Raw genomic sequence first — 16678 nt, 5'->3', positions numbered from 1 at the left:
GACCCTGTAGGACAGAGTAGAACTTCCCCATATGATTTCCAAGAAGTGCCTGATGGATTAAAACTGCCGACCTTTTGGTTTGCAGCTGTAGCTCTTAACCCACTATGCCACTAGCGTTTCCTTAAGTAGGAGCCAAAGGCATCATTAAAACCTTGGAATCTTGGCTCCAAAGTCTTAGCATCCAGAAAACGAAGCCCTTGATCCTGCCATGGGGCTACAGCATCCAGTGAGGGCCCAGGAGACACCTCACCCCACAAGAAGGGCCTGAGTCCTCTCCCAGACAGCTGACTGGCCCTGCCGAGATGCTCTGCCACCCTCTCCCCACCAGACTGTCCTTGCCACAGTCTGCTCCCTCCAGGTGTCACCTGGCCACGGGGCTATGAGGGCTGCTATTTCCGAGCTGAGGAACCTGAGGCCCAAGGTTGAAGGCACTCAGCCCTGGGAACCAGTCCCAGTTGCTACACTTGTGGGGAGGCCCCCAGCCATGAGCCCAGCTCCTGGTCTAGGTACCGAATGTTATCAGTGGGTCCAGAGGGCAAGGTGAGGAGGAGGGGAGGGGAGAGGACAAAGGCCTTGGGCTCAGAGTAGCCTTTGCCTTTCTCCCATCAACTCCTGCCCTTGGGGTTACCTGGGGGAGCCTTCTGGGTAAGCAGCACCTGGGATTGGAGCCCAGAGACGGAGATGCTGGGGAAGGGGCTGTATGTTCAACTGGGTCACCCCTTCCCCACACATGACTGCACTGTCTAGACATCCCCCTACCCCCACCCTAACCCGCCAAGAGGGGGACAGTTGCTCCCAAGTCTGAAGAAGCCCAGGGCACCAGCCAGGCTGTTTTCAGGGCTTGATGGTGTAGAGGGGGTGGGGGTGTGTGTTGAGGGGATGGACAGAGGGACCTGAAAACTCAAGTATGAAGGACTGAGATGGGCCCAGAGGCCCCTGGCTAGTCCCCTAAGCCCCTCTCCCATCACACCAGCCTCTCCCCAGAGAGCCAGTCTGCTAGGAAGGAATGGGGTCTCCCCAGTTCCTGAGCCCATCTGGCTGCAGGGGTGACAGGAGAGCAGTGTGGGCACCCACAGCTTCCTAGAGATTTCCCAATTCTCCCAGCAGGCCTGGCTGCACCTGGCCACTCTGCCTCAGGCCCTGGTCTGCACTGGTCAGCATGTGACCTTTGCCCGGCTTGCTGGGCTTTCAGTGCCTGTGGCCCTGGGGACAATATAAGACAGGTCAGAACCCTCTTCTCTGCCTGCTCAGTTCTTCCCAAGAAGCAGCTGCTCCAGGTAATGCCCCCTGGGGAGGGTGAGGGCATGAGGACTGGGAGGAAAGCAGGATGGGGAGGGGCAAAGGAAGGCCTCCGCCTGCCCCCTGATGCACACGGAGCCGAGCCGGGTCGGGGGTGCACCTGCCCAAAGCCATACACAGCACAGTAGTGGCAGAGCTGGAACTGGGACCCAGAGCTGTCTGCTCCAAATGTGCATACTCTCCCCTGTTCTGCGTGTTTTGGACTTGAAGAAGCTTCAGACACCCAGTCCTACCCCAGATAGAAAAAAATGAGGCTTGAAGGGGGACAGAAATCTACCCAAAGTCACACAGCACGTTAGTGGCGAGCCCAGGCCAGAACCCAGTTGTCACAACTCCCACGCTGGTGGATTTTCTGCTCCATCCCATTCCTCCCTCCTTCTGTGCCTGGGTCTTCTGCCTCCCATATTAGCAAGGGAGCTGGGTTGCCCCAGTTCAGATTCCACTGTACGGGCTACACCACCTCCCCAGGGAGGGACCCAGCGGTGGGGGTGGGGGGACTTGGATGCCCATCACAGGACACTTCCTGCAGGAACAGAGGTGCCATGCAGAGCAGGGTCCTTCTCGTTGCTGCCCTCCTGGCGCTCTTGGCCACTGCCCGTAAGCACTTTGTGGAGACTGGGCTGGGGGTGGGTTGGGGGCAGCCAGCTGCCTGGAGAAACCTCAGGAGGTTGCTTGGGACCCTGGGCCATGATGGGTGGCTGGCAGGAGTTGAGGGTTTCTCCCGGAGACCTGACAACTCAGCTCAGCCCCTGCTCTCCCCCCAGGGGCTCTCGAGCCTGAGGACCAGTCTGAGGATGCTTCCCTCCTGGACGTCATGCAGGGCTACGTGCATCATGCTGCCAAGACCGCCCAGGATGCACTGACCAGCGTGCAGGAGTCCCAGATGGCCCAGCATGCCAAGTATGCCCACCGACCTCCCTTCCCCCACCTCCACGCCCCCACGCCAGCTCCCGCCTGCCCTGGCAGACAGCAGCCCCAGATGTGGAGGGAGAGCCTAACACTGGGCGCGTGGCTCTCCCACCCTGGCCAGGGCCTGTGCCTCTCTGAGCCTCAATGCGCTCTTCTATAAAATGGGGGTTCCGCTCACAGTGCTCTGTTAAGGGCAGTATCGTAGATGGCTGAGGTAGGGATGTTCCTCCTGTCTCCTGGCCTCAGCTCCCTACACTCTCTCTTCCCTAAGGCAGGCCATTTCGCCCTCATTTCCTCTTTCCTTCTGATGTAGACTGGCGAGAGATTTCCCTTGGGAGGCACAACCCGACCCAATTTCAGCCCAGGGGTCTGTTTTTCTGCCACGTTCCCAGCCTGGGGAATTCCTGGGTGGTGAAAATGGCTAAGGTAGGGGTGTAGAGAGGATAACAAGCACCCTCTCCCCTCCAATTTCAAGATGAATAGACTTTGATAGCGGCACTGTGTCAGCAGGAATGCCTTCCCTCCTTTTGTCCAGCTGTCTCAGTCAAGTGCCTTTTACCTTTGTGGCACCTCAGAATGTGATTCTGTGCTTCGTCTGACACCCCCTTGGACTAGCCCCTCTGCCCCTCTTGCTATGCCTGTGGGTTAATGTGCTTGGCTGTTAACCAAAAGGTTGGAAGTACCCCTTCCTGCCTCAGAAGAAAGGCCTGGCGATCTACTTCCAAAAAATCAGCCATTTAAAACTCTATGGAGCACAGCTCTACTCTGACACACATGGGTTGTCATGAGTCAAGGTCAACTCAGTGCCAACTGGCCCTCCCACCCCTCGTCCTGCCCACTGGTCCTCTCCTCTCCCCGACTCCCTTCCCCACCTCCACTCAGCCAGCACCTACACAGCAGGCGTGTTCACATTCTTAATCCTCAGAAAAGGCTGTGGAGTAGGTACTATTCTCCCCATTTTGCAGATGAGAAAATTGAGGCTCAGAAAGGTTGAGTGACCTGCCCCAGATCACACAGCTAAGCAATTATCCAGCGATTTTCCACTTGACAGAACACCTCCCAGTGCCCCACCCCACTCAGAGCACCAGGTGGTACAACTCCAGGGGGCACCACTCATAGAATACATGTGCCACACGACAGCCCTTGTATCTCCCTACTCAAGTCACTCCACTCCAGCTTGCCTCAGGCCCTGGGGGCACAAGGGTCTGACCCAACCTGGGGTCCCACAGTCTCTGTCCCATGGCCACCCTCGGCACCTTTGGTAGGTGGTTCCTGCCTGAGGTCCCAGGGGCATTGCCAGGTTGAGAGGGCAGCAGGGAGAGGCAGTGAGGGTACCGGTGGGGGCCTCAGGGTTGCCTCTGCCGACGTGCTCTCACACCCACCTCTATCGCTTCCCCTCACTGATTTAATCCCCAGGGACTGGGTGACTGGTGGCTTCACCTCCCTGCAAGACTACTGGAGCACGTTTAAGGGCAAGCTCTCCAGGCTCTGGGAATCAACCCCTGAGGCCAAACCAACTCAGAACCCTGAAGGCCACTGAGACCTCGACACCCCAAGTCTGCATGCCCATCCATCCTGCTGGCTTCCTGGGTCCTCCAGCCTCCAGGGCCGCCCCCGAAGGTTGCTTTAAAGGGACAGCATTCTCAGTGGCTGTCTTGCCCCAACCCAGATCTGCCCTACCCCACGGCATGCTGCCCTCCCAATAAAGCTGGACAAGAAGCTGCCATGAGTCGGACATCCCACGAGTGCTGTATATGCTTGGGCATGGGAACGCGTCGGGCTCTTTTGTGGGCAGGCACTGGACTGATGCCAGCTTGGGCAGGCCTGAGTTCCAGTGCCCCCATCTCTACCTAGTAGCTGGGTGGTCTCTGGGTGAGTGTCTTCATCTCTAAGGTGAGAATAGCCCTATTTGCTCTGCCTCCGTTGGCAAGTTTGTGTGGAGGATCACACGGAATAATAGGTTTGAAAATATTTGATAAATTGTCAAGTGCTGTACGACACGACTTCAGTGTGCGGTCTTCCAGGCACTGTTCCTGGCACAGTTCTTTCATCATCAGAGTTGTGCCTGTGTGCCTTCACTGCAATTGTGAAGCTGACGTGCACCACCTGGGCCACCTGCCTCTCTCAACCACACTTGGGGGAAGGGAGGCAGGATGGGTTAGTGGTTGGAGTAAGATACAGTGACACTCTAGTATCTTGGTTCCCCCCGATGAATACCAGCCGCAGTTCCTTATCTGTAAATTGGGCACAATAATACCCTCCAATGCAGGTTTGTTGTGAGAATGAAATGAGGAGGTGTCTAGAAGTGTTTGGAACAGCACCTAGCACATCAAAGGTGCCTGGTAACTGGTTGTTACTGTTGTTATAGGCTGAGTTGATTGTTCCCTTGGGGTCAGAATTTGAGTGGGGAGGCAGGTGTCCTGGGAGCCAAGAAGGAACTCAAAGTCACCCCAACAGAGGCTGTTCCCCTTGTGTCCCCATCATCCAACAGATGTTCATGTCAGAAAGTGACTAAGCAAGGCCCTCACGCTTCAGATGAAGAAAAACTGAGGCTCAGAGAGGTGAAGGCACTTGCCTAGTACCACAGAGCCAGGCCTCCAGCCCAGGTCAGCTACCTATATTCTGCTAAGTTAGCACAGAAAAAGCTTTGTTACTCCTACGCCAGGCGTTGGGGACTCCCTTTCAGATCTCGGGGGCATCAGAACATCCAGCCCTATCTGTGCCCCACATGGACACATTTGCTCTTTTCTTTGGAAATCCACTTGGACTTCTCTTCCAGCCCAACTGGAACCAGGGATCTCAGCACCCCATGCCTGGAAAATGTCCCCATCCAAATCTGGACCTGACACCTATTGTAGTTCTGGATGGTTGGGAACTGAAAACCCCACTCCCTTATCCAGGAGGTTGCTGAAATACACCAGCAGTCTGCTCAAGGAGGCGAAAGGCCTTGTGGGGAGAGAGCAGGGAAGGCTCCGTAAGTGCCCAGATCTGTGAAGCCGTGTGCATGCACACGGGGGGATGTACCTGAGTGTGAGGAGGGGCCGGCTGTGAAGAGAGATGTGCAGTGAGAATGCATTTATGTGTGCGCACCCATATGAACTTGAGGGCCTGGCCACACACTTAAAAAAAAAAAATTATGGGAGCCCAGGGCAGATGGGTCTAAAAGAGCCACCTGGTCCATCCTGCACTTCAACCTCGATGAGTGACTGCACACGTCCAAGCTTCAGCTTCCTCAGTTGTAAAATGGGTTTAACGGCAACCTACTCCGGGATTTGGGGAAGGGTGCCATGATGTGATGAATACGAAAGCATCTTAGAAATAAAAATGTGCTAATTACCTGCAAGAAGCGCTGATTATTGTTCTGACTCAAGCCAGAGCTGACAGAAATAGGGCGTGGCAGGGCTTGGGTCCTTATTGGGGGAGGAGGGATGGGGGGCGGGGAAGGAGAGGGATGGGGGGGCGGGGAAGGAGAGTGATGGGGGGGCGGGGAAGGAGAGTGATGGCTGGCTTCCACAGCTGTGCCTGAGGAAACAGTGACTGTTTCTGGGTAGGTAGGAGTGTACGGAGTGGGACGCTGCCTTTGTGAAAAAGAAAAGGGAAACGCTTGTTCAAGCGTTTGCTGAGTTAATGAAGTAGGAAGGAGCAAGATTCCAGCTCTTCATTTGAACCTGCCCAAATTCTTCAAGTCCCAATGGCTCCTCGAGGCCACTGCAACCCCCTTAGAGCCCGAGGGCTGGAAGAGCCTTCTGCCATCTGCCCTGGCAAACACGCCCACCTGCCCGGCTCCGTCCAACTGAACACCTCTGGGGACCGGAAACGCACTTCTCCCAGCAAAGCCAGCCCTCTTTCCTGATGTCCTCAAACAGAGTTGCCATGTTAATTGTTTCAGAGGTTCTTTGAAGGCACTTAGCATTGCTTTGCCTGGTCCTCTGCGATCCCCTTTCTAGTTGGAAGTACTAGTAGAGTCCTCCTAGACGAGGGACATCTACTGGCTCGCTCCTACCGCCTCCGGGCCTGCTCGCCTGCCCGCCAGGCCGGGCGCCTAGCAGCTCCCTCGAGGAAGGCCCTGAAGAGGCCCTGACCGGGCTCGGGGTTGATGAGCGTGTGTAGGAAAGTCAGCACCCCAAGTCCCTACCCCTGGTCCAAAGCCCCCGCCCAGCAGTCCGGACGGCTCCCTCCTGCGCCCCGTGCCCCACCGCCGTTCTCTCAAAAGAAAGAAGCTGCTTCCCAATTTTGAAACGTTTATTTTAAGAAACCCAAAATGGCCAGGAGGGCGGGAGGAGAGGGCCCTGCGCGGCGGGCGCCTCACTGGGCGTTCAGCTTCTTGGCAGCCTCATCGACGGCGGTCAGGAAACTGACCTTGAGGTTCTCAAACACGGGCAGGAGGCTCTGGCGGAAGTCCTCCAGCACCGGCTTGGCCTTGTCGCCGAGCGCGCTCAGGTGCTCCAAGGCCTTGCTGCGGTACTCGGCGAAGCTGCCCTCCTTGAGCGCCTCGAGCCGGCTGGCCAGCCGCTGGCGCAGCTCCTCGCTGTACGGGGTCAGCTGCGAGCGCAGCGCATCCACATGGACGCGGGCGCGGTCGCGCAGCTCCTCGGCCAACGGGCTCAGCTTCTCCTGCAGCTGCTGCAGCTTCTGGCGCGCGCTGTCGCGGAACTCGTCGCCCAGCGGCCCCACCTTATGGCGGTAGAGCTCCACTTCCTCCTGCCACTTCTTCTGGAAGTCGTCCAGGTAGGGCTGCACCTTCTGCCTCACCTCCTCCAGGTCCTTGTTCATCTCCTGCCGCAGGTGGGCGATGTCCTTTTCCAGGTTATCCCAGAACTGCTGGGTTACGGGGCCTATCTGCTCCTGCAGCTTGGTGAAGCTGCTGCTCAGGGTGTCCAAGTTGTCCAGGAGCTTCAGGCTGCAGGGGAAGAGAGGGGCTGAAGGATGGCCTCCCATGGACCCTGGACCGCCCGGAGGTGAAGGTGCAGTGCCCCAGCTTACCTGTGGGGAGGCCTGGGCAAGAGCTGTGAGCCACAGCCCCCGCCTAGCTTTTCCCATACACCTGCCCACCCCCTTCTCCCGACGTCCCATTGTACAGATGGACTGAGGAGCAGAGAGCTTCGGTGACTCACCCAAGAGACAGAGCTGGGCCTGGTGCTCGCCTTTGCCTATCTCCAGAGCTGACCCTTTCTATGCTTCACGTCTCTTTTCCTCTCTAAGGACAGCCACCACAGTGGCTGGGGCTGAGCAGAGGAGGTAGTTCAGAATGGGAAGGGGTTTGGGCACTTGCAGGCAGATGTGATGACTGCCTGGCCAGCACTGGTTTTGCCTTTGCTGGGAGCTATGACCATGCCTGGGGATCCCCCTCCTGGCTCTCCATCCAGGCCCTCCACAGGACCCAGCTCATCAAATAGCAGGTGGATCTAGCTGCAACATCTTTCTATGGGCCTCTCTGCTCCTAAGTATGGCAGCCCCTGCTCCTGCCCCAGAATCCTGGCCAGGTCCTTACTTGAGCTGTTTACCCAGTGCAGAGTCTTCAAACTGGGACACATAATCTCTGCCACTGTCTTTGACTGCGTCCAAGTAGACGGTGACTAGATCCTTCACTCGATTCCAAGGCGTCTGGGGTTCATCTTGCTGCCAGAAATGCCGAGCCTGGCTCCCTGAGGGCAGGAGGGGAGACCAGATCAGGCCTCTCTGTGGGATGGGATCTGTGCTGGAATGCCAGCCAGGGACAGAGGGCAGCTGTGCAAGGGCTGATGAGAAACCCTGCTCCCTGTGCCCAGGAGGTTGGACCACAGGGTTTAAGGAGAAGGGTCCCCTGATGGTTGACTCCCTAGGTTGGGGGCCACCTACCCGTCAGGAATACCACGGCCAAGGTCAGCAATACAGCCTTCATCCTGAAGGGACGTGGGTGACCTGGAGAAGAAGAAGGTCCTGGCTGAATAGAGGCAGGCCTGTAGCATAGGGGAGCCCTGTACTCCCCTACTCATTCCAGCCAGGGGAGGAGGACGGCCACAAAGTGGGGAAACGCCTCAAGTGTACAGGGCCCCTGCATGGAGCAGAATCTGGAGCCAAGATCCCAGAGCCTGAGCCTCAATTGCCTAGAGCTGGGGAATCTGGAGTAGGCAGCAGTACTTACCTCGAGCTCCCAGCAGCTTCTGAACCTCTGAGTGGCCAGTTCTCCCCTGGACCTATTTATATCTCCAGGCAGGGGAAGGGCTGGGCAGCTGATAAGCTCAACCTGGGCCCTGTTGCTGGTCCTGGCGATGTGGAGCCTAGAGTTCAAGGGTCAGCTGTGTGCCTGGGGCCTGGCAAATAGAGTGGGCAAACAGGAAGCTGCAGGGCTAGGGGTCAGGGGTTCAGGTGGGGGCAGGAATGGGGTGGTTGCAGATTTGTGGGTCCCCAGTCTTTTTTTTAGGGTCGGGGTCAGCTGCACCCATCCTCTCTCCTCCTGGATGTGTGTGTACGCCCCATTGTCTGTTGTGCCTACACAGCCAGGGAGGGGGACACCTGGGACTCCTCAGGGAGATTTCCTCCCCTCCCCCTCCCCTTGCATTCCAGGGAGATTATTTCACACCCCGCCTCTTGCCCCTTCCTCCCCTCCCCTGTAAAGGCAGCGGATATTCCTCCCACAAACACTCTGTCTCATGTCTGATCCCAACAGATCCCTACGCACCCTCTCTCTACCCTCCACACACCTCTCTCCCACTCATCCCCAGACCTCCCAAACCGATCAGACCTAAGGGAACCTGGGGCAATAGCCACTTGCTCGGGGAGAGTGTGTTGCTCGGTACTTCCCAGACTTTGAGATTTCAGAGACCTCTAACATTTCAGAACAAGCCCTACAGACCAACATGAAGTTGCCAACTTTTAATTTTGTCATGTAAAAGTATTAACCACTTGCCATCAAGTTGATTCCAACTCGTGGGGACCCCACGTGTCAGAGTGAAACTGTGCTCCGTAGGGTTTGCAGTGGCTTTTGGAAGTAGATCACCAGGCCTTTCTTCTGAGGTGCATCTGGGTGGATATGAACCTCCAACCTTTCAAAACTGTTTGCACCCCCCCAAAAGCCCCCTACCATCTACTATTACTTCAAAAAAGAAAAGACTTTTTAACACCCAAAAAGGACATGATCTCAGCATAAAGGGCAACTCACATAAATTGAATACACATGTCTTAATGGAAAACTCTGCACTGTTCATATTTTTATTTGATCACACACAAGTAAGGATGGATACCAGCCCTGGGGAATCACCGGTGTGGAGGGCAGACTCCCGGACTGGGAGATGACAGGAGACCTTGGTTTCTCATTTCATTTTGCCTCCAACTTGCTGGAGGATCTTGAGCCAATTATGTAATGTCTTTGAGCCTCAGTTTCCTAACTGTGAAGTGGGGACAAGAATGCTTGGTTTGCAGAACGGTTGGAGGACCACAGGAGACTCTGCGAATGTAAAGCGCTGTGTATGTGTTGATGTTTGCAGGGCTGTTGTGTAAGTTTTCTGTGGGGAGGCCCAGGACATCCAACACCAGGTCACTGACAGGACCTGAGTCATGGAACCCGTGAGTATCCAAGCTGGGAGGAGCTTGGAGAGCAGCCACCCCAGCTTCTCCCCACCCACCACTTAATAGATGAGGAAATTGAAGACGGTGGAAGGAGTTTGCTCTATGTCTCTCAGTGAGCTAGGAGCAGGACTGGACCTAAAATCCAGGTCTCTGGACTTAGGACCTAGGCAGAAATGTGCCCTGTACCATCTACTCAGGAAACTAACACTTGGAAACCAGTCTGCTGGGTCAGGGAGTGGCCGGACTCCAGGCCTCTCCCCTTCCTGCCAGTCTCCTGCCTTTCATCTCAGAAAAGGTGGCTCTGAAGCCGGACTGCCTTAGATTGGAGTCCCAGATCTGCCTCTTCTTAGCGGCTTGAGCTTGGGCAGGTTGCATAAACCTCCTACACCTCAGCTTCTTATCTGTTAAAGGAAAATAATGATAGAACATGTCGTCTGCTAGAGCTAGGGATTGCAAGTATGTGAGGCAGCACAATCCCCCCGCCAAGAAGTCTGTGTCCAAGTCCCCAGAACCTGTGACTATGTCACCTTACATGGCAAAAGGAATTTTGCAGATGCGATTAAGTTAAGGACCTTGAGATGGGGTGATTATCCTGGATTATCCAGACAGGCTACCACAGAAGCAGAGGTCAGAGTGATGCAGTTACTGGAAGGGGGCTACGAGCCAAGGAATGTGGGCGGCCTCAGAAGCTGGAAAAGGAAAAGGAAATGGATTCTCCCTTAGAGCCTCTGGAAGGAACGCAACTCTGCCGACACCTTGATTTTAGCCTAGTGAGACCTATTTTGGACTTTTGACCTCCAGAACTGTAATACATCTATGTTGTTTTAAGCACAAAGCTTTGTGGTAATTTGTTACAGCAGCCACAGGAAACGAATACAACACATACGTAAAACAGTTAGAAGGGTACCTGCTGTTGTTGGGTGCCATTGACTCTATTTTGACTCATAGCAACCCCATGTGACAGAGTGGATTTGCCCCATAGGGTTTTCTTGGCTGTAATGTTTGCAGAAGCAGATCACCAGGACTTTATCCCGCAGGGCCACTGGGTGGGTTTGAACTGCCAACCTTTTGGTTAGCAGCCAAGCGCTTAACCGTTATGCCACCAGGGCTCTTTCGAAGTAAACAGTAGCTATTCTGTGTCCTGGAATCCCAGTTTCTGGTGTTTCAGTCTTGTTCCCACTAACACACTTGCATTGCCAGAAGATAGCTCTCCATTTTGACTTCAGCTTCTGGCAGCAGAAGTGGGGGAAGGCAGGAATCCCACATTTCTCTGCTTGCCCCTGACTCGTAGATGCTCAGAGGTTCAACCGAACCAGCCCCAGAGATCTGTGCAGTTGTGCAGAGTGGGAGGTAGTCTCAGTTAATAGTCTGCCTGGGCCACCACTTGGCCATTCCAGTTTTCTGGCTGTAGTCTTGAATGGGAGGGAGACTGGTCATCTGCTGGGACAGCTCACAGGTGTCTCAGGCCAAGAGAGGTTCCTTCCTTTCTGAGGGTAGAGCTAGTACCAGCCAGCTTTAGGGGTAGCCTTACTAGTTAACTTCAAGCAGCTTGCCACTGTTTCACTCTCTTTGGTTTATTATTGAAATGACTATCGCGGCTAAACCTAATATCCAACACTTGCCTAGTTCTTTATTGCCAAAGCACTAAATTACTATGTCCCTGTAAGGCTGGCAGGCCAGATACTATCATTGTTATTATGCCCATGAGAAAACTGCTGTTCACAGCTGCTAAGCGACTTGCCCTGCATCCTACAGCCATTAGTATTTGGTGTTGGCAGGACTAGGAATGAGGAGGCCTGGCTTCTAGCTCTTTGCGGTGGCCAGCAGCAGGGCCCCTGACTCCCATAGCCTCTGTATCTGTCCGGAGACTTCTAAGTTTTCTGGCTCAGGGATCTCACGGCATTGGGGTAGGGGATGCTGTTTGGCAGCGTTTTACCAAACAGGAATGTTTCATTTTTAATATGTTCACTAATGTGCCTATTCCATTTCATTGTAAGGGAATATTGTTTAGACTAGCCCAATCTCATTGTTATTAGTATTTTGGAAAGAAAGTCTTTCTGGACAGAGGCTTATGGAAAAAAATTAACATGTCGAGCCATGCTCATCAGTATCAGATTGTGAGGTCCAGCCAGTCAGTGTGAGTGGCGCTAAGTGCCCATTGAACGAACTGGCTGTTGAAGGGGTGCAGGGCTCACCAACACAGGCCATAATCCCACACCCTCTCCTAGTCCTCAGAGTCTCCAGTGCGGCTGTTTCTGAAGTGGATCAAGTGGCTGGCCCTGGATCCCCGACACATCTGGAGTGCTGGCAGCCAGCTGCAGGAATGGATTTTGCTCAGAATGATTAGCGACTCATTTAGATTAACAAGTTGCTCTTTCCCAATGTATGTCCTAATGTACCGGTCAGTCTGCTCTGGGAGGACTGTCCCCTGCTAGGCCTGGCATATAGTAGACACTCAACAAATAGTTGTTTAATGAATGACACTGCTCAATGAAGCTGGCTTGTGTATCGCCGTGATGCCAGAAGCTATGGCACCACTATTTCAAATACCAGCAGGGTCACCCCTGGTGGACAAATTTCAGCAGAGCTCCCAGACTAAGATTAGGAAGAAAGACCTGGTGATCTACATCTAAAAAATTGGCCAGTGAAAACCTTATGAGTAGCTGCAGAACATTGTCTGATATAGTGCCGGAAGATGAGCCCCTCCGGTTGGAAGGCGCTCAAAATAAGACTGGGGAAGAGCTACCTCCTCAAAGCAGAGGCAACCTGAATGATGTGGATGAAGAAAAACTTTCAGGACCTTCGTTTGCTGATGTGGCACGAATCAAAATGAGAAGAAACAGCTGCAAGCATCCACTAATAATTGGAACATGGAATATATGAAGTATGAATCTAGGAAGGTTGGAAGTTGTCAAAAATGAACTGGGACACTTAAAGATAGCTATCCTAGACATTAGCGAGCTGAAATGGACTGGTGTTGGCCGTTTTGAATTGGGCAATCGTATGGTTTACTACACCGAAAATGACAAACTGAAGAGGAACAGCATCGCAGTCATTGTCAAAAAGGACATTTCAAGATCTATCCTGAAGTACAGCTCTGTCAGTGATAGGATAATGTCCATACGTCTCCAAGGAAGACCAGTTAATAGACTGGTTTTCAAATTTACGCACCAACCGCTAGTGCCGAAGATGAAGATTTTTTATTAACTTCTGCAGTCTGAAATTAATGAAACATGCAGTGAAGACACATTGATAATTACTGCTGATTGAAATGCAAAAGTTGGAAACAAGAAGGATCAACAGTTGGAAAATATGGCCTTGGTGATAGAAACAATCCTGGAGATGGCACGATAGAATTTTGCGAGACCAAGGACCTATTCGTTGGAAATACCTTTTTTTCAACAGCATAAATGGTGACTATACATGTGGACCTCATTGGATGAAATACCCAGGAATTAAATCAACTACATCTATGGAGAGAGACGATGGACAAACTCAGTATCAGTCAGAACAAGGCCAGCGACCCACTGTGTAAATAGACCATCAATTGCTCATATGCAAGTTCAAGTTGAAGCTGGAGAAAATCCAGACAAGTCCACGAGAGCCAAGGTATAACCTTGAGTATATCCCACCTGAATTTAGAGACCACCTCAAGAATAGATTTGATGCATTGAATACTAATGACCAGAGACCAGATGAGTTGTGGGATGACATCAAGGACATCATACATGAAGAAAGCAAAAAGTCATTAAAAAGACAGGAAAGAAAGAAAAGACTAAAATGGATGTCAGAATAGACTCTGAAACTTGATCTTGAACATCGAGTAGTTAAAGTGAATGGAAGAAATCATGAAGTAAAAGTGTTAAACAGGAGATTTCAAAGGGCAGATGGAGAGGACGAAGTAAAGTATTATAATGAAATGTGCAAAGACCTGGAGATAGAAAAGCAAAAGGGAAGAAAATGTTCACCATTTCTCAAGCTGAGAGAACTGAAGAGAAAATTCAAGCTTTGACTTGCAATATTGAAGGATTTCTGTGGGCAAAATATTGAATGACATAGAAAGTGTAAAAGAAGATGGAAGGAATGCACAGAGTGACTGTACCAAAAAGAATCTGTTGACATTCAGCTGTTTCAGGGTGTAGCATATGATCAAGCATCAATGGTATTGAAGGAAGAAGTCCAAGCTGCCCTGAATGCACTGGCAAAAAACAAGGCTCCATGAGTTGACCAAGTGAGATGTTTCAACAAATGGATGCAGTACTCACTCATCTGTGCCAAGAAATTTGGAAGACAGCTACCTGGCCGACCAACTGGAAGAGATCCGTATTTGTGCCCATTCCAAAGAAAGGTGATCCAACAGAATGTGGAAATTATTGAAGAATATCATTAATGTCACACCCAAGTAAAATTTGCTGAAGATAATTCAGAAATGGTTGCAGCAGTACATTGACAAGGAACTGCTAGAAATTCAAACTAGATTCAGAAGAGGACGCGTCAGATGGATCTTGGCTGAAAGCAGAGAATACCAGAAAGATGTTTACCTGTGTTTTATTGACTATGCAAAGGCATTCAACTGTGTGGATCATAACAAATTATGGATAACATTGCAAAGAATGGAAATTCGAGGACACTTAATTGTGCTCATGCAGAACCTGTACATAGACCAAGAGGCTGTCGTTTGAACAGAACAAGAGGATACTACGTGGTTTAAAATGAGGAATGGTGTGCATCAGGGTCGTATCCTTTCACCATACTTATTCAATCTGCATGTTGAGCAAATAATCTGAACAGCTGGACTATATGAAGAATGTGGCATTAGGATTGGAGGAAGACTCATTAACAACCTGCAATATGCAGAGGACACAACCTTTGAAGGACTTAATGATGAAGATCAGACTACAACATCCAGTATGGTTTACGCCTCAACATAAAACAAAAATCCTCACAACTGGACCAATAAGCAACATCATGATAAATGGAGAAAATATTGAAGTTGTCAAAGATTTCATTTTACCTGGATCCACAATCAATGCCCATGGATGCAGCAGTCAAGAATTCAGACGATATACTACATTGAGCAAATCTGCTGCAAAAGACCTCTTTAAAGTGTTAAAAAGCAAAGATGTCACCTTGAAGACTAAGGTGTGCCTGACCCAAGCCATGGTTATTTTCAGTCGCCTCATATGCATGTGAAAGCTGGATAATGAAAAACAAAGAATTGATGCCTTTGAATTATGGTGTTGGTGAAGAATATTGAGTATACCATGGACTGCCAGAAGAACAAACAAATCTGTCTTGGAAGAAGTACAGCCAGAATGCTCCTTAGAAGACAAGAATAGTGAAACTTTGTCTCATGTACTTGGGACATTTATCAGGAGGGACCAATCCCTGGAGAAGAACTGACACAGTGGCTGCAACCATGCACTCAAACATAGCAATGATTGTGAGGATGGTGCAGGACTGGGCAGTGTTTCATTCCGTTGTACTTAGGGTCGCTGTCAGAACCAACTCACTGACACCTAACAACTAATGACACTGACACGGTTACCAGGATGGTCAGGGGTGATATGATGGAACATGGCTGGGAGAAGGTTCAGTAAACTCTTGAGCACTTTGCCCTGGACCACAGACCCCTGTTCAGAACAGATCAACTGAAGGTGTGTGGTGCAGGATGAGATGGGGAGTTGGGTGGAGGTTCTGGCTGAACCGTGGAGAGCTACCCCCCCCCACGTCCCCATTTTTCATATTTGGCAATTTTGTTGCTGTTTTTTGGTGATAGGAGCCCCGGTTTAGCCCCTAGGGTAGGGCATTGTAACCAACTAGATAGCAGATTCTCTGCTGCCTTTCTGCCTAGGAGACTAAGATGAAGACAGAGTTCATCTGTGACCAGCGTGACAGAGGTCTGGCTCCTTGGGAGGCACACCAGCCCTCTGACTTTTTGATCCTTGAAATTGGGGCCTGGTAGGAAATCAGGAAGACGACAGAGTAAGGATCTGTCGAATGGCTTCTGTTTTCCGGAGCGCACGGATCTCTGGGTCCATATTCCCGTGTCTTCTCCAAGCTCATCCCTCCTCTAGCCCAAAGGCACCCTGGATGATTTCTGGAGTGGCGCCTATTGCAAAAGGTTGGAAATTGTTGGAAGGCATTTGCGCATATCGCTGGTAGTGGTTCCAGACTCACTTAGCCTTAAGTGAAAGCGTGTATTAAAAACAAAAACAAAAAACCTGTTGCCGTTGAGTTGATTTGACTCAGAGCGACCCTATAGGACAGAGTAGAACTGCCCCATAGAGTTTCCAAGGAGTGCCTGGTGGGTGCATAGAGGCACTCAAAAGGATTTCTAAACCACCCCCTTTCTTGTCCACCACAGATTTGAAGGCTGATATAAGTGCCCTTCTCTCATAATTCTTTCTAGAAATTCAGTCAGTATTTCTAAGCTCCGGTAATCTTTCTTCATAGAAGTCCTTCAGTCAGCTCTTAAGACCTGCCTAGGTTTCTCGTGAAAATTTTGCTCTGGCTTTTGGAGTCTGAGTGTGGAAAGGGGAAAACTATATGAAAAGTTCCCTTTCTATCCAAACACTTATTTGGCCATCATATCACTGGGCTGATCGAGGTCATTTCTAAAGGCCCCAGCTTGGGCCAGCTCTTTGTGGTCCTTCTTCCCTCTCTTCTTCAAAAGTTCCCTCACAAGGAACTTGTTTCCCATCAGACTCACCAAACTGCAGTGCTCTCTTCTGAGGGGACAGAGTCCAAGCTGGGTGCCTGGGGACACAGTGCGAAGTTGAGTCCAGGCTTCTAGAGAATGCTAGTTTCACAAGGCGGGGTGAGAGAATGATAGCTCTCAAAGCTCCACCCTAGTGCCTGGTAGACCAGCTCTCTAGCCTCTAGTGTTTCTAACTTCCACCCACCTGGTTGCTTCTCCCAG

General features: G+C 51.6%; 2 protein-coding genes across 2 annotated transcripts; one reads left to right on the top strand and one right to left on the bottom strand.

Moving 5' to 3' along the window:
* Positions 1-1841: 1841 nt before the first annotated feature.
* APOC3 (apolipoprotein C3) lies at positions 1842-3748 on the top strand. The gene is made up of 3 exons (XM_023558233.2): positions 1842-1907; positions 2087-2199; positions 3625-3748. Exons 1-3 carry the CDS (start codon positions 1842-1844, stop codon positions 3746-3748), a joined length of 303 nt encoding a protein of 100 aa, XP_023414001.1.
* Positions 3749-6343: 2595 nt separating this feature from the next.
* APOA1 (apolipoprotein A1) lies at positions 6344-12408 on the bottom strand. Its single transcript, XM_064269035.1, has 4 exons — positions 8333-12408; positions 8047-8109; positions 7700-7853; positions 6344-7108 (listed from the first exon to the last, which is right to left on the bottom strand). Exons 2-4 carry the CDS (start codon positions 8087-8089, stop codon positions 6514-6516), a joined length of 792 nt encoding a protein of 263 aa, XP_064125105.1. The 5' UTR covers positions 8090-8109; positions 8333-12408; the 3' UTR covers positions 6344-6513.
* Between the last annotated feature and the right edge of the window lie 4270 nt (positions 12409-16678).

Source organism: Loxodonta africana, chromosome 15 (genome assembly GCF_030014295.1).
Source record: "Loxodonta africana isolate mLoxAfr1 chromosome 15, mLoxAfr1.hap2, whole genome shotgun sequence".
Classification (NCBI taxonomy): domain Eukaryota; kingdom Metazoa; phylum Chordata; class Mammalia; order Proboscidea; family Elephantidae; genus Loxodonta; species Loxodonta africana.
The sequence above is the reverse complement of the archived record's forward strand: the minus strand, read 5'-3'. Positions and strand labels throughout refer to the sequence as shown.

What these genes read in the sequence shown, in the direction of transcription:
- APOC3 (XM_023558233.2), top strand. Translation starts at nt 1,842, where the DNA reads ATGCAGAGCAGGGTCCTTCTCGTTGCTGCCCTCCTGGCGCTCTTGGCC. An exon ending in CCACTGCCCGTAAGCACTTT is followed by an intron (nt 1,908 to 2,086) that starts GTGGAGACTGGG and finishes CCTGAGGACCAG; the next exon opens with TCTGAGGATGCTTCCCTCCT. An exon ending in CAGATGGCCCAGCATGCCAA is followed by an intron (nt 2,200 to 3,624) that starts GTATGCCCACCG and finishes TTTAATCCCCAG; the next exon opens with GGACTGGGTGACTGGTGGCT.
- APOA1 (XM_064269035.1), bottom strand. Translation starts at nt 8,089, where the DNA reads ATGAAGGCTGTATTGCTGACCTTGGCCGTGGTATTCCTGACGG. An exon ending in GGCCGTGGTATTCCTGACGG is followed by an intron (nt 7,854 to 8,046) that starts GTAGGTGGCCCC and finishes TCCTGCCCTCAG; the next exon opens with GGAGCCAGGCTCGGCATTTC. An exon ending in GCACTGGGTAAACAGCTCAA is followed by an intron (nt 7,109 to 7,699) that starts GTAAGGACCTGG and finishes CTTCCCCTGCAG; the next exon opens with CCTGAAGCTCCTGGACAACT.